A 24,741-nucleotide genomic window follows, 5' to 3' on the forward strand; every position below is an offset into this window, starting at 1 on the left:
GGCAAGGAAATGACACACACACAAACACACAGAGGGGCTTTAATGCTGAGTGCTGCGTGCTGACACATGGCAGCTTCCCACACAACACTGAAGCCCTTGAATTTTCCATTAGTATTTCAAAACTGTGGTGTCTGCCGTTCCTTCAGTCTGGCACAGTCTGCGCCAGTACTGTTGAGGAGCAGCCGATTGAACGAGGGCCAAAGTTTGTCGTGTACACAGAGGTGGCAAAAACAGCAGACTTGAGGTTTGGATGCCTGATTTCATCAAGCACAGCATTAATCACCTAAAGCCTGCACACACACACACACACACACACACACACACACACACACACACACACACACACACACACACACACACACACACACACACACACAGAGCATTGTTAAAGGCAGCAGCCATCCGCTTTCTCATTGTTGTCATACAATTTTTATGCTTTCGTTTCCATTTCATGTCACACAATCGCACACAATCGTTCACCAGAGAGAAAAGAAGCCGTTCTTTTTATCTTTCTGACAAGTGGACAAAGAGCGAGCGAAATATATTATCTACATCATCACACACAGGATGGATTTTGAAAAGGTACCCTGTTTCACCAAAGCACCCGTGACTCACTTTTTTTCCAAGAAAATTCTCAGGTGTACAGGCTTGTGAACACACACACACACACACACACACACACACACACACACACATACACACACACACACACACACACACACACACACACAGAATTCCTCAGTCTTCTTACTAAATCAAACAAATAACAAGAAACATTTGTGGTTTATGACATAAACCACAAACCTCTCTGTTCTCTGACTGTGCTGTAAACATATATTTTTTAGGATTATACTCACAGATGGAGACCCTGCAAATCTGTCCTCAAATCCTTCATTTCCCTCCTCTTTTTTTTTGCCTTTTACAAGCCCCCCCCCCCCCCCCCCTCTCCCTCCTCTCCAGTCTGTCTATCTGTTTTCACCCACTAGCTTGTCTTTATGTCAATCTTGCTAAATTCACACATTTTCCGTTGAGGTCCTCCAGGATTTTGGAGTGATTTGAATTGCATCAAGAAAAATAATACAAATGGACTGTGGCAGCTAAGGATTATATGCAGCCACAAGCATCGGAATAAATAGTTCTTAGTGCAGCGTATGTCTGGACAGCTTGGCGGCTTGAATTGCAGAGCTGATCAGGATGAAATCAGAAACAGGGCGAACACTAAATCCACCAAGACAGGACGCCTAAAGCCTTACAGAAGAATGGTGACTTCCATTAGTGACGCACACCTTTCCTGCTTTGTCTGGAGATGCATCTGTAACAGAATATTACACTCAATTGCCAGTTTATTAGGGAGGATGTCTGAACTGTATTTCATTATAAAGAGAGGTGTTTCTGTTATTTAACCAAACCTCATTAGTATAAATGGGGTGGACAATACAATAGAAACACCTATTAGTATGTGTGATGACATGGAAACAGGTATTGATTAGCTTTCCAAGATCTCTGACTCTTGTCATGAATACACCTCCATTTGTCAAAATAATAAATGATCTTTATATGAACAAACATGTCATGTAGGAAACGCAAACGCTCATATATCATGCATTCTGACCTCATTAAGCAGCATCCTATTTATATCAGATAACAACACCCACCCACACACACACGCAAATGCTGCAAACGTGTCATTCCAAATTCAATTAACCCTCGGCTTCGGGGCAGAGTCATGCATAAATAATATACAGCAAACTATTTTGACATTAATATTTATGCCTCTACTGTTTAGCTTCTCGTCGCGAGGCCTTGGGGACCCCGGGTCCTCACGTTGCCTTTGTTCTTTCTGCAACAAACCTGTACATGAGGATTACATGGAGGAATGTTCCGATGCGTGTCTCATTGCGTGACATTAGCATGTTGAATAATTCACCTCGACATCCTAGGATAAGCGTTAGAGTGCCGTCTCACACACACCTTTCAGGGATTAGCTTGAGCTGAGGCATCATGACCGGATCTTGTGTGTGCGCGAGAAAAGCTTGAACAAAAGAGAGGGGACATTTCCTGGCAAGTCCACTTGGCAGTAAAAGCCCCTTTATTTAACTCTCAGTCAAACAACAACTGCGCTACAGCCTCTCTGTCATTGGTCCATCTGAGGGCCGAGACACTCAAAGTTTGTTCCTGACAGTTTGGAGAAGTGCTGAGTCTGCAATCTGGACTTGAGTGCTGTGTTAATGCACGGCGTCTCTCAGGTCTTCCAGCTCCACTCTGGTCTTTTACTCACTCTACTCAATACCTTTCCCCTTTCTCTACCTCCATCTTGTCGCTTGTCCCTTTCATCTCCGCCCTTTCTGCATGTGTGTATTATTCATCTAAAAAGTGACAGCAGGGTAGGCATCTCTGTACGTTAAATAAGGAGATACGCTCTGCTCCATTATTGATGATAGAACTGCTGTTTGTTTGCGGAAAGGTTTTGATACTCGGAGAGAGAAAAAGAGTGAACAATAGAATGAAAAAATAAAAAATTATGGGAGAGGAATGAGAAGAGGATGATAGGATTGTGTTTGTGCATATGAATGTGCTTCTTTCACACTTTCCGCCTCTCTGTTTGCGGCGTGGGTGTAAATGCTCTCTTCTATTGTGCAGAGGTGACCTGCATTAGTTCATGACTGGCCCCTCTCCGCCGCTGGAGTGCTCACTTCAGTTGAGTGACCCTCTCTCCATCCATTTCTCTTTGCCCAACATTTTGCTTCTCTGTGTTGCCATGCATGCACCGACACTCTCCAGCGCTAAGTGTAGTGCTGCTGTTCATGTCACGCCTCTTTGACGACGCATGTATGCTACATTACTGCACATTTTCCAGGCAAAAGAGCCCGCCTGACACCCAGCAAACAATTGTTAATATTAACCCAGGCTAGTAGGGTGTGAGGGTGTAATATGCCGAACACCAAAGTAAATGCACCTGCAAAGAGAACACAGTCACTGAGCTCACAGTTAACAGGAACACACACATGGACACACCAACAATTCCCACAGTGCTGGTAAGTGTTTCTTTGCAGCGGTCAGGACGTGTTTTGTCTTTAGTCCACTCATCCTCCCGTCTCCACCCATTTTTTATATGCTCCAGATGCTCCCACCCACGGACAGTCAGTCAAGGACAAGGCCTAAACCAAACCATCATTACAAACAACCACAGCGAGAGAATGATACGCCAAGACAGAGAGGGAGCAGGAGGGTGGAGGGTGGAGGGTGGAGGAGTGAGGAAAGAGGGGGATTAACGCGATTCCAGAAATAAGCATGCACATGTCAAAGGGAGTTATCAAAAATTCTTTAGTGGTTAAGCTGAATGAAAGTGCAGCTGCAACAAACAGCACTTAAGCCAGGTTAGATGACAGAGCAACGTCTGCAATGAGTCGCTCTAACAAGCAGCAACAGGCACAGGTAGGAGGACATTTCCCCAAAACTGAATCTCTTCTTTGATTACAAGACGTTTGAAAAAATAACACTGGTAACTTACCTTCAGGGGGGGGGGGGGGAGTTCTGGGAAACTACATCTTAAAGGAATAGTTTGACATTTTGGGAAATCCGCTTATTCACTCTCTTGCTACGAGTTTTCCGAGTTATACTAGAAAATAATTAGTTCATATGAGGTGTTGTCTGACCTCGTTGTTACGAATGGCTACCCTGAAGGAAAAGGTGAAAGGTGAAAAGGTGAAAGGTCATGGTGGGGGGTGGGGGGGATTTTAGATAGACTCTCCTTGATAGTGTTGCACTCGGTTGTACACACAAAAAGTAAAATAAATGGTTTCATAATAACATATGACAAAAGAAAGCTTGAAAGTTCAAACCCATTTTAGGAGGGGGTTTCTGAAGCTATTGGATCGTCTGAGAAGCAGTTCTGAAGAGTAAGACGGGTGTCTTTAGAGGAGAAGATCGATACCACTCTCATGTCTGTCGGGTAAATAAGAAGCTACCGCCTGCACTCGTCAGCTTAGCTTAGCATAACGACTGGAAACGGGAGGAAACAGCTAGCCTGGCTCTGTCCAGAGTAGGACAATCTTCTCAAAAAGTAGACACAAAATGTTGATTAGTGAGCTTTAAAGGATGTAGTATGCAGATGTAGAGTCCTGTTTCCAGGCTTTATGCTAAGCTAAGTTGTGGTTTTATATTTACCATACGGACATGAGAGTGGTATCAATCTTCTCATCTCTGTGAATAAGCGTATTTCATAAAATAACCTAAAATTGTTTTTTTTAACCTGTTAAGGTATATTCCTAGACATCACTCTCCTCTTCTTCTTTGATCAGAGGAAAACAGTTTCCGACACATTTTGGTTGTGTATTTTAGGCCTAGGAATGCTTGGATTTGTCAAGAAAGAATTTGAATTTAATGAGACCCAATAAACACTGTGGGAAAATACTCCTGAAAGGTGCTGGAGGAGAGAAGTTTGTCCCTCCCCCTACTTAAATGTTCGCTGGATGAGAGTCATGTGTCCAAAGCAGAAATATAGAATAAAAACTTAAGATCAAAGCACAAAAGTTGCTTCTAAACAGGACTGAATTCTCCATCAAAAGAAATCTTGACTTACTTATCAGAGAAATAACCTTCTACAAACATATTTTCATCACCATCCCCACCCTCAACAGCCACTAAGAAGAAGGAATGTAAATCTGAGGAGCTCAGTTTACTGTAATCTCATTGTGTCATTTCTAAATAGTGAAGCCTTCAACAGTCAAACTTTGCTCTCACGCTGTTTAGTCGATGCCAACATGCAGACTGCCAAGTGCAGCTTTAATGTGAAATTCAAAACGCAAAACTACATTCCTCTGTCACAGCAGTCCATACCACATGTTCATCTTTCAATTACATTTTGCTTCCAACTCATTGCTTGTCCGCACAGGCGTATTGTCTGTGACACTATCGGCCTCCACACTGACTGACTCAAAGCAGAGACTCTTGGCAGGCAGCCGCTTGACGGCTTCGACCTCTCATATCTCAAATGTCAGATATATATGTGATTCATTTGAGGAATTAAAGAGCTCTCAACAGCCATAGAAAATTATGTTGCTTTAAAAAATTGCACTCAAAAACACTGCAAAAAATAACGCCTGGTCACAGTGTAGTGTTGCAGTGTCAATGATGGGGATGCTGCTTCCTCCACTTCAACACCAGTATGTGATTTCTCTCTTTCTGCAGCTCGGTGCACATTCAGGCAGGAGGGACAAGAACAGGAAGCTTTTCAGGGCTGTTAGTGGCATCCATCCTGCTGCACTCCCACTGTGACAAGCATGCCATTTATTTTCTTATCACACTTTCTCTAATTCATCATGTCCTGAAAAGGCGGCTTACTACACCCAGGACCATGGATAGTAATCTGCCTAATTGATATCCAGTTAAAGCCAGAATCAAATGACGGCAGGAAAGATGGTCCGGATGACCTTAAAGTGAGAATATCAACATTGCTGGAAGTTTATACAGCCGAAGCGGGTTTGAGGTCATTTCATTTCTTCATTACATAATGTGCACTGACAGGTTGATTTTAATAAAAACAAAATAATACTTACATGTTACATGTTTGTATTTATTTATTTTTAAATACTAGCAGCCAGTATATTGTTATCAGATTTATTTTTACCTTCCAAATATTGTTGTCAACATTGACATTATCAGTTGGGCTAGCGTCGTATCATTAAAACGGATTAATACCTAAATAGCAGTTTTGGGTCTTTGATATTTTTATGAACTATTAGGTAATTTTACCTCTTTAGGCCTATAAGAGTTATTTAAATAAAAACCATCAAAGAAGTTTTGAGGGAAAGTGGAACTGCTAGCAATGGATATCTGAAACATACACCACCAGTGTTGACACTAGAACATTTGTTTATTCAGTGTGTACAATGTTTTAGGCATATTTTATTTTTTTAAATATATTTTTTATTAAAGAAAACTATTTGTTATTAATATTCATTAATCAGTCATTGGAACAAACCTGTAACAAAAAACAAACAAAACTTAAATATTAGGCTATAGCTATGTTCATATTTTTAAATTGAATTGGTTATATTCATGGAACTATAACCTTTGTTTCTTTTGTTCTAAGTATTTGTCTATAGGAATAATGTAGGCTACTAAATTACCTGAAGACTTATGTTATAATTAAAGATATTGTTTAAAATATATGTTATTTTAAAAGTAACGGCTACAGTAATGTGATTACTTTTTCCAGTAATTAGTAGCATAGAGGATTACAATTTGTATTTCAGAATTAAATTATAATTACTTATCTCAACGCTACGTTACTTTTACTTCTCGTCGGTTTGTTTTACCGGGAGTTAGATGGCAGTTTTTACCAGTTTGGTCTCTCTGCCTTCAGGTGATAGACGGGTCCGGGAGTGCTAGTTTGGCGCTGGCGGTGGAGGCGGTTATAGCTTCTACCAAAACAGGAGAAATGCGACTCCCGGTAACTACAACGTTGACTTGTTCACATGTTATGTGATCCAAGCTTACATACTGACGTTAGCCACGGTATGGCTACTTACGGAAGTCACATACAAAGTTTGGTTTAAAGTTGAAGGATGTAACCGCGAAGCTGAGGTCGGGACTCTTGGGGAGCAGTCACCTCACTAAGCTAGCTGCTGGATGGTAAGTGAATCCCTTCAAACTGTTCAAAATGTCTTGTTTTTTTAACATGTGTTGAATACAAACGATGTTCTGGGTTTATGTCTTGTTTTCTATTTGTACATTGTTGTTAAATAAGACGTTATTCTTTTTTTAAGGCACATTTGGCAGTGCTGGGAAGAGTAACGGGAGTGAAGTAACGAGTAACGTAAGGCAGCACTTTGTTTCGCTGCTTAACGTTACTTATTATGTAATTACCGTTGCAATGAGTGGGGCCTAAGTAAAGAGTGGGTTCATTTATAAGTATCTTTGCACAGCACTGGAAGCCATTGGTCTCATAGCAACACATTGTATTTTATAAACTCATCATATGTCTTTTATGTAAAATCTGAACATTAAAATGCTATAGCTGTCAGATAAATGTAGTGGATTCATCTGACAAAATCCCCTCTGAAATGTAGAGTAAAAGTATTACATATTGTAAAAGGGAAATACTCTAAATCCTACTACTGGAATATTTAGTTACTTGCCACCAACTGCGAAACTTTCCCCACCTGATTGGATTTTTATACAGAGAAAGTAATCCACATTTTAAGCAGTCTTGTTACTGGTAAACATTTAAGTTTACAGTTTGTGCAGCCTGTTGCGGAAATCAGATTTGATTTCCTTTTCAGGGCATGACATAAGCTCCTCTAATGATACAAGGTTAATTTGAGGATATGCATAGCTCAGTGAACATCACCACTCATCCATAACAGGAAGAGCTGGAGGGGCATCAGGTGTGCCTCCTGCACAGACCTTCCTTTAAGAGTAGTGTGTCAATCCAATGTGAACACGCAATCCTAGACACGGATCCAACAATTTAGAGGTCCGCCATGTGGCTTCACATCAGTACTTCATATCAACAATGCATGTGGGCGAACGCATCAACACTTACACAGGCAGCTAGTGAGAGTGATAAATCAAACACCCTGTCACTCACACGCTCTGTAGTTTGTCTGCATGCAAAGAGGCAGAAAACCAGCTTTTATACACTTAACGGCAAGAAATGAAGGCTAAAAAATTACACTTTTTAATGGTTTGTCGTAAAAGCAGACAAGAATAGAGGTTGTTTGTGGTGGATACATAGATATATTTCAAAAGCAGTAGACAGGCAATAAATACTATAAAGACAGAGAGTAAACGTATCAGTTAGCCAGACCAGACAGACACGCACTACAATCAAAACTGAGGCAGACGCCAAATCCTCCCTTCGTGACATAACTAGATGTTTCAATTTATGTGGATTTATATGGACGGACGTTTATGCTATTGGGTTAATACTGTATTATAAAGAGCTTTATTTCAATTACACAAACGGAGTCAGTAGGCCACAGTGCAGCCTCTCTCCCTCTCTTATCATTCTGTCTCATCTTAGTCCAGGCCATCTGTTACAAACACAGCTCAAATCTGTGGCATGAGGCTGACATATAAGTTACCTCTGTTATAGACTATAACTGACACACACCTCGCAGTAAACTGAAGCCGATGGGAGATGAGCGTGAACAGGTGCAGCTCTTTCCAACGTGCAGCCAGATCATTTGAAAGTAATTTGCGTGCTGACTGCTGAAACCCTCTCAAGTGTTGGGGACAGGATGTAGGAGCAATAGCTATGTATAGGCAGACGCACCTATAAGAATACACACTCAAACATTTGTAAAGATACACGCACACACACACACACAGGCATTTGAAGGTTTCCGTTTGAGTCATCAAATGAATGTGAGGTTCAGCCGACTCTTATCTGAAAGAACACTTCATAGATGGAGTTGATTCAGTTTTTCTCTCTTTATCACTGACTTGCTCACTCGCTCCTGCACTTTTTAAGACATCTAATATTTCCATGTATATAGACAAAGTTAGAGTTCAGAGCGGACACATTCATTGAGGCGATTGTGGAGATACAAGGGGCACTGATAACAGTACTGAAGAGGGGGCAGGGGTCTCTGGCTGTCACATCCGTGAGATCATGAGTGGCACAGGGGCTGGGGGGTTGTCACATACATAGGCAAAGAGCAAAGGGTTATGCAAGTTATTATTCATTTGTCTCCCACCTCATTTCCATATTCTTTTGTTGCGTGAGCTTGATAGGCTCCGTCACGCACCTGGCACTTCCATGCCAACAAAGTCCTATCTGATGTGCTGCCACAGTGGCACACAGAAGCATCTGCATATACATATGCATACACACAGATGCACTCAGACACAACACACAAAACTAACGCACACAGGGCTGTGTAAGCAAGAGAGGGAAAGGTGGTAATTATTCAGAGGGTCCCAAGCTGGAAGAATTAATTGAGAATTAATCAGACTTTCTTGTGGTGTTATGGCCTTATGTGCCACAGTTTCACAGATTGTAAAAGTGCCAAGCATTCTCAGAGAGCCACATTCTTAGAGCGCTATTACAGAAGCATACCAAGTGTCCATCCTTCACTTGTGGGCTCATTATGAGCACATGATGGGAGAGCTGTGCAAACTCTCCATACACTCCTACACTCGCGTAAACACACACGCATGCAATTTAAAATCAAGTAAAAGTTTAGTTCTTACCGTCCTCAGCTGAGTTAGGCTGGAAAAACAGACAGAGAGACAGAAAGACACTCCACATCTCCACTACAGAATGACACTGACAGAGAGAGAGGGAGGGAGAGAGCATGAAAGAAGGAGATAGAGTGAGCGTGTGTGACTGAGTGAGGGAGGGAGAGAGAGGGAGAGGGGGGTGAGAGAGGAGGTGGAGTCTGTTTGCTCCCTTTATCTAAGTAAGAGAGAGAGAGAGAGAGAGAAAGAGAGGGGGGAGGATGGATGAGGAAAGGCGAAAAATATTTACAGAGCAGCACATACAATAAGCACACTGCCAAAAGAGAAGTAAACAAAACACTGTTGTCAGAGAAACGGGGGGAGAGAAAGAGATGAGAAAGAGTGAGAGGAGGAGAGTGGGAGAGGTTTTTTTTATATTTGAGAAAAACAAAGACAGAGAGAGAGAGAGAGAGAGAGAGAGAGAGAGAGAGAGAGAGAGAGAGCAAGGGAGAGTCAACAAGAGAAAGTGACAGAGGGAGACGGAGGTGGAAAAATTAATAAACAAGTTTGTCCAGTCTCTGAAACAACTGTCTAGACATGTCTAACGGCATCAGTTCCAGCTCTTCTCCAAATGCCTCTCACACATCTCAGCAAGGCCGGCTGGCAGACTGCGCCTCAAACTGTGGCATCCCTCAAATGTCTGGACACTGTGCTAACTTGCATTTTTCAAGCTGTGGCATGTGAGAGTGCCCAACTTCTTTTCCCTTTTTTTCTTTTCTTGATCTCTCACAGTTCTACCTTTTATGGAAAATGAATATAATTTAGACACATTTTTGGATGCTCTCCATCCTCCCTCTTTCTAACACCCTCCTCCTCCTCCTCACCCCTCCGTCTCTCAGACACACTCCTCGTCACACAGGATTGCTCATCCAGACAGTATCTAGACACACACACACACACACACACACACACACACACACACACACACACACACACACACACACACACACACACACACACACACACACACACACAGAGTTGAACACCCCTCTGGCTCATGCATGCCACTCGCTGGTCAGGCCGCAGTACTGCTGCTTGTTGATGGGCTTTCATGCCCCAGTTCACTGCATTGAGTAAGACTTCAGTAGACTTTTGTAGGGAGATGTTGCCTATTGGCTTGACACAGTTAGATGGCCCCATTCCCAGCCAGCCGGGGGCCCTTCACCAAAGGCTCTTTGCTCCGAGAGGTTAATTAAGAGGGAAATGGATCAGGCCGGTCCTCCTGTCATTAGGCGTGGAATTAAAACTTCTTAATCCATTTTCAGTTTGTTCAGCAATAACTTATTCCCTGTGCCAGTTTATATAAAACGTCTTTGTTTTTATTTAGAGCTGAAACGATTAGTTGATTAATCGGTTCATCATTAACTTTTGATCGATCGATTAACTTAATTACATTTTAGACAAATATCATTGGTTCCAGTTTCCTTAAATGTGAATATGTTCTGCTTCTCTTAGTCTTCTGGGATAGTAAACTGTAGAGCTGCAACTAACACTTATTTTCATTATCAATTCATTTGCCCATTATTTTCTAGATTACTCCAATGTCATATAAAATGTCAGAAAATAGTGTAAAAAGTCCAACGTGATGTCTTTAAATGTCTTGTTTTGTCAGTCCAGAACCCAAATATATAAGACATTTTCAAAATAGTGATTATTTTTTCTGTCGATCAACTAATCGATTAGTCAACTTCATTGTAGCAGCTCTAGTAAACTGAATAAGTTGGTTTGACCATGTGCCCTCGAAACTTGTGACCAAATTATTAATCGTTTAATTGAGAAAATAATAATAATAATAATGTAAGCAAGAAGAAAATATGTATTAGTTGCAGGCAGCCCTAATGTTTTTTAGTCTCCTTCCTAAAAAAAAATGAAATCACCAATAACTCACTGACGACTACACTCATAAAACAACAGCCTGTAATTTTAGAAGAATGTTTTCTTTAGAGCAGCAATTTTAAAGTACATTTTCAGGGGAATTCCTCTTTGAGGTAATTATTCTCTCGCGTCTCTACATGTGTTCTGTTTTGGCTTTTGAAACAGTGTGATCCCATAACTCCTCACGCACTGCACTCCTAAAACGTCATCACTACTATGAATACATTTCTTCTTAAACCAAACTGTTCAGCAGCAGCAGCAGCAGCAGCCGCAGAGAGAAACTGAACTCTCCTTTTCAACTCATGGCTTTATTTCAGTGTTTCAGAGAGCTTCTTAGCTCCACAGTAAATAACGCCGCCGCTGACTGAGGTTTTGTCTCGGTGCAGAAAAGAAAGTGTAGATGTCACAATCACACAGAGACTGCGATTACATGAAACATTCATTGTTTGACTCGTGGCATCACAGACAGAAAAAAAAAAGAAGCTGTTTATGCTCAATCCAAGACATTCCCTTAAAAGAAGGACAACTTTATTTCCTTTTTAGTTTCTCAAAGCAAGTGTCACTAATATTATTACAGAGAACAGTACATTAGGATAGAAAAACTGTCATTGGTCATCTCTTTTGTGACTCTCACGCTCATACAACCGTCGTCACTGTTTACCACTAAACAACATAGTGACATTCACCATAGTAACAGTGCAAAGAGAAATCAGTGGATGTAACAATAAGTAAAACAGGATTTTGAGGCACAAATGACCAAACACCATACACATCCTATCACATACAGTATATTTACAGAGAGCCACATATACACATAATAAACAATCATTAGAAAGTAGTCCGACTGCAAAAGTGCAAATAAAAATGCTGCTAAGCTCAAACATTGAAAGGTGCTTCCATACGAGTGTGCGGACATCCAAGAAGAAGATGAAGCTGTACACACATTGACACGACATTTATAAGCATGTATACTGTGCTGTAATAGTTGCTCATGATTCAGTAACTGGAGATTCTACAATATATACACATGATTTCAGACAATTGGAAACAAAAACATTCGATAAGGCAACTACTGAAATAAATAGGATTAATTTAGTGTTTTTATTCAACATCACTATCCCACGTAGCTAATATCTTGTTCGATTTGAGATATTTGTTGTTATTATCAGTAGACTTGAATGTGTTTCAGTACAATGCTGGAATACATCAACCTTAAAGGACTGTTTAACACTGCCGAGCCCTTTTGATTTGATGTAACAGTGAAGCTAAATGTATTTTCTATGTGACAGTTAGAAGCGAAGCACAACACAATTAGCCACCTGAGTTTTTGTATCCAACTGCTGTAATGCATACTGTAAACAACTGCACTACAACATCCTGGCTTGTCTCTGCAATGAAATCATAGAACACAAGAGGTTAGGATGTGTTTTTATAAGCAGAAAGCTTATTAGAGACTTTCTTTTAAGGCCTGGCAGTGCTAGACTACACCTCATTCTCATAAAAACAATATATTTGATACAGACAGTACTCATTTACAGAACTGTCCTATTTATTTCTATGATTACAACACAAAAACACAAACATCCTCTACCCTCAGGGGATGTTGTGCTACAGGATGAGAAGAGATATTTCTTATCTGCTTCATGCTTAAATGTTTTTAATCTAAGTGTATAGTCCGTGCTTTTTTGTGAACCTGAAGGGAGAGCGGCTGCTAAAGCACCTTCTGTATTTATTCTGTTTCGTCAAGACAACATGGCTCCCTCCCCCAGGCAGCAAGGCACATCAGGCAGACAGACAGGACAGCAAGTCGGTCTTTCTTTTTTGGGTCAAACTACCAGGATTCAAAACTGGCTTTTCAAGCTTGACCTCAATACTTAAACCCCCACCACCACCCCCCAAATCCCACAACCTTTTAACACTGAGGGTAGTTGAAGACCTGGGACTTAACACTGAACATATGTTGATCCTCTTATATGGCAGTATGCGTGGAGCTGGCAGTAGGAATGTCAACAATTATTAAGTACTGGTCATTCAGTTAAATTTGGCCCATGTTTAAAGCAGGATTACAGGGAATTCTATCAATTATGTTAGTATGTGTGTGCCTGGGGAATCTTTAATGCTGCATTTAGTTGATTTCTAAACACACCCTGCTGCTCTTTCACCATTTATGTGTTAAAAATTATAACTTCCCCCCCCCCCCCAATTTATTCTTCTCTCTAAGGAAGATTCACCATGGGAACCTTGTCTGTGGGGGACATGGGAGGAGCTTCTTTGCCCTCCGTCAGGCCGACGGACATCGGCTCAGGCACCGGGGAGGGTTTCCCTGCACTGGAAGCGAATCCCTGAGCAATTTCATCAAAGGTCCGTCCTCTGGTCTCAGGGACTCGCAGGTAGGTGAAGATGAAGAACAGGACGAGGAAGACCGCGAAGATGATAAAGACGTAAGGGCCACAAAGTTCCTGAGAGAAGAGAAAAGAGAGATGATTGTAACTTCATGACAGAACGCATACTGCTTGTACTTCTGAAGAGTTTGTGGAAAGTAACTAAGTAGTCTACATTTACTCAAGTACTTAAGTACAATTTCGAAGTACTTGTACTTTACTTGAGTATTTAGATTTTCTGCTACTTTATACTTTTACTCTACTACATCTCAGCGGGAAATATTGAACTTTTTACAAGTCAATTTGCAGATTCAGATGTTTAATAGAACATATAGATCAGTAAGGGTGTGAATCTTTTGGTATCTCATGATTCAATTCAAATTCGATTCCCAATTCAAAATGAATTCTGGATTCAGTACGTAACATTCATTCCTGCTAAACACTTTTTTCTCAAAAGTTTTTGGTACTTTGGTATTTTCAGTGACCTGAACAAGTTCAAGTTATACAAAAAAAATGCAGCCTGTTATCAGAAATATTTGGCAACCCATTTTAGCTTTTACATTTTTTTTATATCTGTCTGACAGAACTAGAGTAGAGGCAGGACACCGCTGGGGAGCAGATGGAGAGCTCTGCTCTGCTGGAGCAGCCTCGGGCCACGCTGTCAGCTGTCCGGGCTCGACTCGCGGCGACAACGGTGGCGTGCGGTGGAATCAAAGTTATTAATCAATTCAGAATCTTAAAAGATACGAATCTCGATTCTTGCACGAATAGATTTATTCCAGCACCCATAAAATCAACTAATAATTATTAAAAAATCAAATACTATATTATTGTAGGTTAAGATACAGCTGTGTATAAAGAAACACTGATGTATTCCTAATTATAATCCAATAATGCATATTATTCTGCATAATGAATACTTTTACCTTCTGAGGACCTATTTTAAGTATATTTTGACGCTAATACAATTGAAGAAGTAAATGTTGTCCATACCTCCAGTTTAGGGAAACCCAGCCCCACCAGGAAGTTGGCGGTCCAGTTGGAGAAACCAGAGACGGCCATGGCAGCAGGTCGGGGCCCCTGGGAGAAGAGCTCAGCCACGATGAACCAGGGGATGGGACCTGGACCCATCTCAAAACTGGCAACAAAGCCAAACACAGCCACGATGGCCAGGTAGCTCAGGGACGGGTTGTCCTTCTGCTCAGAGTGAGAAACAAAGAGAATGAGTACAAGATTTGTATGTTTGTAAGCGTACAGGACAAGCGTAATCATGCGAACATCACTCACCACCAAAGAAAGTGAGATCGTCATAATGAGGGCAAAGATAGCCATTCCACCCAGACCAATCAGATGCAAAGTCCTTCGCCCCGCCCGTTCAACCAGGAAGAGCTGGATTCAAAAACAAGTAAAGGTTGTAGTGATTTAATAATCCAATAATTGTAAAACATTTATTTTATTGAGACACCAAATGCAGTCAGACACTTACAGAGACAACAGTAAAAATAGTGTTGACAACTCCAGCTCCTATCGTGGCGTAGATGGGTTCAGTAACACCAGCTGTATCAAATATACCTGTAGAATAATAAAACACCTACAAGGGGAGAAAAAGAGTTACTATTATGGGTAACCATTTATTTCAGTAAATAAAATGAGTGTAGTTTTTTAAATGACATTACATTAAACCTACATTCATTGATTTTGTTTTGGCCACTTGGGGGCAGAGCAACCAGCTTTAAACACCAGCAATCAATAACACGTGTTATTAGCTAATACACACATGCAGCAGACATGCAGCAGCGTAAGCATTTATTTGGAGCTGTGTTTACATCCAGCTTGCAAACATGACTCTGATATTCACTCTGTTTTTGGTCTCCATCAACTCCTGACAGAAATATCTGGCTCACTATGTTCAACAGCTGGTCGCTAACTTTGTCTGGGCAGGCAACAAAATTTGGTTTGGCAACAATCCACTTCACTTAGTAGCATATATATATACACTGTAAATATATACTGTATATACATGGCCCATAAAATTATAAAAAATAAAAGAGCATTCATGACAGTTATTACACTTATTGCATTAACAGCAGCCGTTAAGTATTGCACTTGGGGTCTGAGTGCTAGTTGTTTTGGAGGGGGGATATGGGTTGAGCAGCGTGTCCACGGCTCTGGGGAAAAAACTGTTTCTCAGCCTGGTTGTCCATGTGCATATGGTTTTGAGCCTGCCTGAGGGGAGGGTGGTAAACACGGGATGTCAGGGGTCGCATGATGTTAGTTTGTAGTGTCGGCTCGAGTGGATGTCTCTCAGGTTTGGAATTGGGGAGCCGACGATCCAGCTACTGGAAACGAACTTTCATAGTTTTCGTTCTATGTTGTCAGCCATAAAACCAAAAAGGTGAGCTGAAAGACCCTAAAATGCTCCGTGGAGTTGAAGGGAACTGCAGAGTTGGGTTATTTCTACAAGCGACTCGTTTTCTATACATGCAGTCATTTGATCCATTAAATATTGTTTAGGGCAGCTACTAACTGCTATGCTGAGGAGTGAGTTAGGTCATGAGTGTTATATATCTGTCAGTTTAGTCGATGTTGCAGCCTTTAGCCGCAGGCTGTTGCAGCTTTACTGTGATTGTCAGGGCGGTGAACGTTAACACATTTAGTCAGCCGGGTGACATGACCTTATTAACAAAATACCTATCAAATACCACCATGTTTGTCTCCTTCCATTGACCTTCAGTGGCTTAAATTATTCCACTCAATTGAACATTGCCTGGAGGCAGGAAGCATCTCTCATCATGTGCTTGTCAGATAACATTTGTATGATTTGAGTGAATGCTCCTTTGAAGATTCATGTATGAGATGACAGACTGACACTTAATAATCATATCCCTAACACTGTGCTCCGTTATAGGATACAGTGTTTACTCACAGCGTTGATGCCAGACAGCTGCTGAGAGAGCTGGAGAATTATAGCGATGATGATTGGTTGACGGTAGTTTCGGGAGCGGAAGAGTTCGGGGATAGTCACTTTCTTTTCCATGGCCATCTTCATCCCTTCTTCCTTCATCTCCTGAATATCATCGCTCACATCCTCACAGCCGCGCAGACTCACCAGCACTACAGAGGGAACGATGGATGAATAGAGAAGAAGTAAGTACATTATTGTGCAAATATGGTGTAAAGAAAGGCTGGAAGGGTCTTTGAATGTCATGTGGTAAAATTTTAATAAAGCACAAGGCCGTGCTTCAATCCGCAGAACATAAAAAATTCAAGAGCAATTCTAAATTCAGTCCCATTATAACCTGGTGTTGCCATTTTGTTGGCATAATGACTCAAAACAGACCTTTTCTTGCCTCCTCCTCCTGGTTGAGGACAATCAGCAAGTAGCGGGGGCTTTCAGGGCAGAAGGGCAGCAGGATGCTCTGCAGGATGGCCGGCAGGATGGTGAGAGCCAGCAGCAGAGGCCACAGAGTGTCTGAGCCGAGCAGAAACTCCAGACCGAAGATCTAAAATACATCAATAACGGGATGATGTACTTCTGATGGACTGACATGAGGTGAGCTTCAGTTTCTACAAACTAAAACCAGCTTCACAGCTCTTCTCCAGTACACCTCACCAAACATTTCCTGCTGTCTCGCCTTGTCAAAGTAGTGTCTGTTCCCAGTTTCATCATATTATATTATTAATCGAATAAATATTAGGAGATAGAAGAGATTTGAAGAATTAGGTTGAAAGAATACAATGTGTTGCTTTGTATTAAAAAGTGAATATTCAACTCGTAGTCATTTGATTGGTCAAAATCTATTTGCTAAAAAAGAATCTAAAAAGATGCTTGTAATATTAAAATGTATGTATTTTTTTTTTTTAATTAGTTTCCACTTAAATATAGTATGTTGTAAAAAGAATTTAACTAAAAATATTGTTGTTGTTTTGTGTACTTGGTATTTATGGTGATATAATTGATCAATGGACTTTATATTAGAAAACAACAAAGAGCCTCAGACTCTTATAAAAGTTTTTGAAAATGTTTGTTGAGGTGAATAAAGAATCTTGTACTGGAGAAGAGTTGTGCTTCGCCTTATTGATTGGCATGACATTTTTTCAAGCAAAGCTGATATCTGTATAACATAATATAATCACAGTAATATAATCACCATATCACAGCATTATACCTGTGCCACCAGGATGCCAATAACCAAAGCCAGCTGGTGCAGCGTGCCGAAGGCTCCTCGGACAGCAGTGGGAGCGATCTCGCCCAAGTACATGGGTGTCAATCCCGTGCACAGACCGCAGAATATGCCAATGATCAACCGGCCGATAATGACCATCTCAAAAGATCGACTCACAGACGACAGTCCCATGAGACCCCCGCCGATTAGAGCCAGGATATTAGATAACAGCATGGACTTACGCCTGGTGAAGAGAGACAAGGCAGAAATAAGGACATGGTACTGAGTGAGTACTGCAGACTATTTTAACAATTAAAAAATAATGAACACAATTTCCCAGACTCCATATTGAAGTCTTCATGACTTACAGTCCAAAACCAAAGATATTTCATTTGCTATCAGATTTGACAAATAAAAGCGCCAAATCCTCAAATTTGAAAAGCTGAAATCTGCAAATGTGAATAACTTCCTGTTAATCCACTAATTATTTCAGTTGTAAAGGAAATAAAAGAGAGCAAAACAGAATTAGTTTTCCTTTTGCTGACATCAGTCACATTAAGTAAAAGTGTATTTATGATCCTGAAAAGGACTCGGTTGACTTACTGTCCGTCACCGTACATGAAACCATTTCCTGCACCACATTGTTTACTCCTGATGTTCCCACCTGCCAAATTTGGTGACGACAGCTCCGACAGAGAAAGACCCGATCATGCCTCCCACGCTAAAGATGGCCACAGCAAAGCTCCACAGTATGGTGTTGGTTCCTGGGCTGAAAGGCTCCCCGTACCGCTCCATCGACACATTCTGGAAAAACCTACGCAGTTTCTGTCAAACCACAGAAATGAGTTGCGGGATTAGAAGTGGCTGCTTTGAAATAAGTGTGTGTCTTAGTTTAAGATCAAAACAATTCATTAAGTGTCAAACAGGTGTGACAGAGCTCATGCTTGATTGGGAGTTTTTGACACATCCACATGAGGGCAGCATAGCTTTTAGTTTTGCCACTTCACAATGTTGTGCTCACGTCACGTCGAGCACCACAACTCTAATTTAGGCCTTTATGCAAAAAATGACATCAGAACAACGACATGAAAGTGTTAAAAGGATCTGCAGAAATGGCATTTAAAAGTGTCAGTTTAGTTATTGCAATATTAATATCAGAAAATTAGAGACGGTGTGGAATTGCATCTATTATTAATCCCTCTCTCTTAATGGTTGTCCCTGCTGACATAGAACATTAAAACACTAAACGTTACAAGAATTCATCACACACACACACACACACACCTGCTCTGGTGCATTGATGACCCCGGTGTTGTAGCCAAACTGTAGCGAGCCGATGGCTGCTGTGAAAACACTGTAGAGAAGGTAAAAGGTCACCTTCTTCTTCGGCTGTGAAGAGAGAAAAAGACATGAGAGATGTAACAGATTAAAACAATGAGCGGATGGAGTTTATGGAGTTTATGGACAATCACACACTCAGTTTGTGTGGTGGACATGGCCTGTCCCTGGTTCTACAAAGCTCTTGTTGTTTATAGTGACACTGGTAACGACACACACAATGAGCCTTTCTCTACATCTGCTCCGCCTCCCTGTTTTCAGCTTTCTGCATTAACAAATTGCTGCACTGCTGCGAGAGACGTTTGTTTTATAACGCTGCACAGGCTCCATGATCTGCAGCTCTGAGGTATTTCTCAGCTGAGAAGCTAAAGACACCCAGTGAGAATAAGACTGAATCCTATTGTGAGTGTTTTTTCCCTGCTGGGTTTGAATTAAAGTGGGCTTAGCTCATAATAACAAGCTAATACATCTGACAATAATCCCTAACATGGCAGGGTTATGTAGGGGAGTGAAGTTTGCAATTTTATTAAAGTGTCCAACCGAGCCGAACTGAACGGCGTAATTGGTTTAAATGAAGTTGTGGTTCCAAGTCTACTATGTGGAGGCACCCTGCCAAAAAGGGAAATACGCAACAATTAATCCAGTGATTACGTCTCTTTTACATTTACTGTAATACAACAATTTACTGAGAACTTTTGCAAAGGTTATTACTTTCATCCAGAGTCTAATAGTCCAAACAGGCTCATTAATGAAAGGAAATCCATTTTAATCATCCAGTCTTTTCAAAATCCGCCCCTGTCGCAACACTGTAACATCAGTGAAACAGTCATGAGTCAAGTTAATGCGTTGTTTTACACAATTTGTAATCGCACCTAAAACAGACACATAGACGGTCACAATGAGTCTTTGTCCCAATGTTTTATTTTGTCCGCACAGATAAATGAACGGACTCCTCAAACGTCACGATACAGCATGGTAATTGGTGGAAAAACTGAAATCAACGTGCAGTTCAAAGAGCCTCCCTCCCCTGAAACAAACTGTCTGTTCTTTCATTTGATGTGCCATCTTATCTTTCTGATTCACTGAGAACTTGAGGTTCCTTATTGGAAACAAAACCAACTAAAATGTGCTTCAAATACTTCATGCTTGTGGCTGTTACCATCAAGTGAAGCACTACACGGGTCAGGATGAAACGACACACAGGCCTCGTCTCATAATAAGGACTGAAACAAGCTGAACGCACATATGTGACCGGCACACAGGAAGTGCTGCATACACCATGAAGGGAAATACAGAGTTCTGGTGATAAAAGAAATGCACGATAAAGAAATGAAGTGATCTGACACTTCAGAATGTCATGTTTGACTTTTGGCACAAGGTCACATCAGATAACCTTGAATCTGGAACAGGTTATTTCTAGTCTGAGAAGCGATTTGATGAGAATAAACTGTAGTTCTGGTATAGACATGTAGATGTTGAGTAAGAATTTGCATAAAGGTTGCATTGTTAGGCTTCTAGCAATAATAGCGTCTCTAATTAGGGAGTGGCCCACTGAGCAACACTCATATGTTTATGAAGAATTCAATGCGGTGGACTCAGAGGTTGTATCAGCATGTTGTGAGGTTGGTTGGTATTCATTCTAGTTCAGTTGTGTGCGTTTTAATACTTGCAAGCAGTGTAAATATCTACTGCATTATACTACAATATACAGTACTTTGTAGTAGAATACATATACTTATGTAAAGTCAAACATACTGTATGACATCCTGCTAAACACAAACAACAATCATACAAATACTGACAACTCAAATGTACAAGTGCTCAGAAAATATGGATGTTTGAACAATTCAATGCCAGTTGCCAGGAAACTGTCTGCTCATGAAGTTCATGTGATATGATTGAAAGCTCCAGAACAGCTACTAAATGGATCTTATGGAGAGATTACTTTTCGTAGCTGCTGTTTAGATGAAGTTTTAAACCTCAGTGTCTAAGCTTTATTCTCTTAATGTTTCATGTGCTTATGTTTGGTTCATTTTCCCTCTAATATTAAATAATGATATAGAAAAAGTAAGAAATGACTCCACATGCTGCTCCTGTGTTTCAACTGTTAATCGTCTCTCCGTAGTAGAAAGACTATATTGACACACCTTTTCATTGACACACCTTTTCTTCGACACTCAACTTCCACATTCATGTTATTTTTGCAATCTTGGTGCTCTCTCATATTCAAAAGCTCTCTCTTAGCCGTTTTAGAGATTTAGTTTTATTTCTCTCTTTATGTTGTTTTGTGTGTCTTCATCAGAAATGTGACTTTTTGCAGCAGTTCCTTCTCACATTGTTCTCCTCAGTGCAGTATATCCGAAAGAGAAGATATGTGGTTACACTCATTTTGTACATACATTTTGCACAAGGCTTGTTGAAATGCACGCCAGTGTTCATTGTGGCTTGGCGGGTAGTTACATCAACACACATGATGTGTAAATCTTGAGTAACAGCCCTGAAAATGATGTAATTGCATGTTTCAAAAGATTTATAAAGACACGTGATAGCAGGCACATTTTCAGTCACTGTAGATATTCACTATAATGCTAAAGGGTTAAATGCAAAGCTCATCATTTGCATAATAACACTAACTCTCCTGTGCAGCATGTTATCAACATAAGCTCAACCTATTCTTATATATTTCTTATATATTACCTATATTTGTACTGTACTTTTTTACTGGTACTTTTCCCTCTTCCCACCTTTTCTAAAGAACACACGGATAAAAGCAAGGGACGACAACATAATCAAGTTCAAACTTGCCACTCTGTCTTAGTCATCTCCTGAAGTGCTCGTATCTCACTCCCATCTGCTGCTCTTGCCAGAAAGGAAATATACAGAATTGCCAGCCTGTGACTTGTGTACAAGACTCTTATTTTCATAGGACGTGTTGGCACAAAGCGGGCTCATAATAAAACAAAACAATGGCAAAATGGCTGGCACTCTTCCTCAGGGATGGCTGAGAATTATAACAGACGGCTTAAAAGTACGTGTTTGTATCCAAGAAGAATACTTTAATGTGCAGAAACTGTCCAGCAGTATCATTAGTGGAGGTTTTTAAAGGTTAAATAGTATAAAATATCACAGAACAACACCAGCAACCCATGAAGTAATAGAAGTAAGAACATGTTACCTTCTCGTCATGCATCCGCTCCATCTTTGCAGCTTGATGGTAGATATTCAGATGAAAACTACAAGAAGTCTTCTTCACAGGCTGAAGCTTCTTAGACCCTGTCCACACACCTCTGTGCAACACAGTCAGCAGAGAAAGCTGAAAATAAACAAACACAAGAACAATATTTGACATTCATTAAATGAATAAAGAATACATGTTTTAAGAATATGTACAATTATCATATTGTTCATACCAGCAAGGATCATAAACCACAGACGTAATGGACTCAGACAGAATGAAACACTTTGCTTGACTCACTGAAGTGTCAGTGCTTGCAATGACAATAAACCCCTCCCTCTGCTTCATTATGCACCCTCCTCTTCTGCTCTCCATGATCATGAAATGAGGGGGAAAGAATGATGTAACTTCAAGTTAAATTACTCTTTGCTCATTTTTATCGAAACAGCACCTTCTCAACGGGCTGCAGAGACTTTAATAACTCACATTGTGCGATGGAGCTGCAGATGATGTTCTGATCAACTCGGTTTTATTTCAAATAAATAATGTATTACGAACAGAACGCTACTTTAATAATTAATCATGTGATAAAGACAACACAGACATGGACTTAACATGTGAACAGATTTGTTTGACTTGACAAACCACATCAATTAATCAGCGTGGCTGAAAAGTAAACGTTTGATTACTGCTATGTGGGACTTGTTCCAGCCTTTCTGTATCTTAAATCCCCAACAGATGTTCCCTAACTGTTTGTATACAAAGTGGTACAAGTTCACCAGCACGTTTCAAATACTCTTTACACACAAGGGAAGCTCCCCTGTGCGTAAAAAGCGCATGCTAAATTTCCAACCTCAGTTGAGTCACTTGGAGCTCGTGTCGTAATGTCAGTGGCAGCAGCGCAGATGCTCAGCTGCTCAGCTGCTCGGTCGAGCGTACGGTACGGAGCGGAGATGGAGAACAAACGGTGCCGGTGAAAGGAGTCTCTGTGCTGCTGGCCCGACGGGTGCCCACCGGGGGCGCGAGAACAAAAGGCAATGTGCACGGAGTTCAGATACAAAGCCTGGTCATGCAGAAATCATAAGACCGGCTCAGTGGGTGGCAAGCAAACGGGGAGACCTCCTAATTCTTCATCAACTATGTCTAATCTTCACAGCCCACCTAAATCCCAGTCTGGAATCTGTCAAGTTGTCCAGAAAAATGCGAGTGAGAAGAGCCATTTAAAAGGCTTGGTTCCTATCTTATTGCATGTTTGCCTTTTTTTGTAACCGAGTTTAATTGGAGGCCATGGGCTCGAGTTTGATATTGGATTTGAGTGACAATTTAGAATTTAAAAATATGAAAATATATTTATTGATTGCCAAAGGGTCAAACAATGGAGGATGAATGTTTGTAATCCTAACCCTATCCTAACATATCTCCCAGAACACAAATTAAAGATGTGAAAGTGTATCATTATAATACCCAGAAGATTTTGACAACAAATAGATATGTAAACAAAGATATGTAAAAAATGTGACTTTTCATAATACATTCACTCAATTACACGTTTAATTGAATTGTATTTTCCAACGTGAAGAATTTTCTTTGGGCTAAAAGCATAAAGTAGTCAATTGAAATATATGAAACTGGAATTAGCTCCCAGATTGAGGACATGACCTATGAGTCCTGAGTTGCAGCCACAATTTGTATAATAAACCCTCTTAAATATGCAGGAATAGATTATGGATTAATTCTGAATGTTGGTTTTCACCAAACTCAAGTCTCAACTTCCAGCTCTCTCTCAGCTGATAGTGGAGGCCGACACACAGGTTGCTTTCTAGTTCTAACAGTTCGTCATGCATTTTATCATGTGAACTGTATCCAATAGATAACAGTTAGAGAAATGTTCAACATAAAAACATATTTAATGTTGTTTAATTATTCATTTATGTTTGGAACATAAAGTGTTTCTAGTAAAACAGCATCTGACCTCATGGAAGGGAGTTTATTTGACCAATACATCCAGGTGAACTCATCTCTGTGGTTTATGTGAAACTGCCATTACACATTGCTTTAGAAACGTAGACAATACACTCATGCATGACAGGAAAGGAGCCACTATGGTGCAAACAGGAAATAGTAAACAAGTGTTTCCAGAAGATATTCAGAGCCCTCAATCCAACTATGACCAGTGGTGGAATTTCCTTGTGCGATGCGAGGGTCTAAGGACAGAGGGTGTCATCACTTTAATCTTGCTGCTGGTAAACGTAGTGGAGTAAAAAGCACAGTATTTCCTGCTGAATTGTAGCGGAGCTGAAGTTTAAAGTAGTAGCACTGATAAATTGTACTTAAGTACAGGACTTGAGTAAAAGTACTTAGTTACTTTCCACCACTGCCCACGACAGACCTTGTAGACACACGGTCTTGAATATGAAATTATGACAACACAGATACTTACATGAATATACCATATTAATATACTTCAAAACGAGAGCTTGATATTTAATAAGAGTATTTAAAAAGAATATTTTTACTGCTAAATGAAACTAAACATTTCCTGAGGCCTGACCGCAGATGTAAGTCACTGTGTTTAATT

At 40.6% G+C, this 24,741-nt stretch overlaps 1 protein-coding gene across 2 annotated transcripts; it reads right to left on the reverse strand.

Annotated features, from left to right (window-relative positions):
- Nucleotides 1–11,595: 11,595 nt before the first annotated feature.
- Nucleotides 11,596–22,455, reverse strand: slc2a3b (solute carrier family 2 member 3b). 2 transcript variants are annotated; one of them, XM_029452316.1, is made up of 11 exons: nucleotides 22,399–22,455; nucleotides 22,164–22,301; nucleotides 18,935–19,039; nucleotides 18,315–18,475; nucleotides 17,654–17,894; nucleotides 16,825–16,987; nucleotides 16,411–16,598; nucleotides 14,971–15,075; nucleotides 14,772–14,873; nucleotides 14,478–14,681; nucleotides 11,596–13,562 (listed from the first exon to the last, which is right to left on the reverse strand). In XM_029452316.1, exons 2-11 carry the CDS (start codon nucleotides 22,185–22,187, stop codon nucleotides 13,320–13,322), a joined length of 1,536 nt encoding a protein of 511 aa, XP_029308176.1. In that variant the 5' UTR covers nucleotides 22,188–22,301; nucleotides 22,399–22,455; the 3' UTR covers nucleotides 11,596–13,319. The 2 variants fall into 2 exon arrangements, with proteins under 2 accessions (XP_029308176.1, XP_029308175.1); XM_029452315.1 differs by having other exon boundaries at nucleotides 14,478–14,873.
- Nucleotides 22,456–24,741: the final 2,286 nt, after the last annotated feature.

This window comes from Cottoperca gobio, chromosome 16, assembly GCF_900634415.1.
Source record: "Cottoperca gobio chromosome 16, fCotGob3.1, whole genome shotgun sequence".
Classification (NCBI taxonomy): Eukaryota; Metazoa; Chordata; class Actinopteri; order Perciformes; family Bovichtidae; genus Cottoperca; species Cottoperca gobio.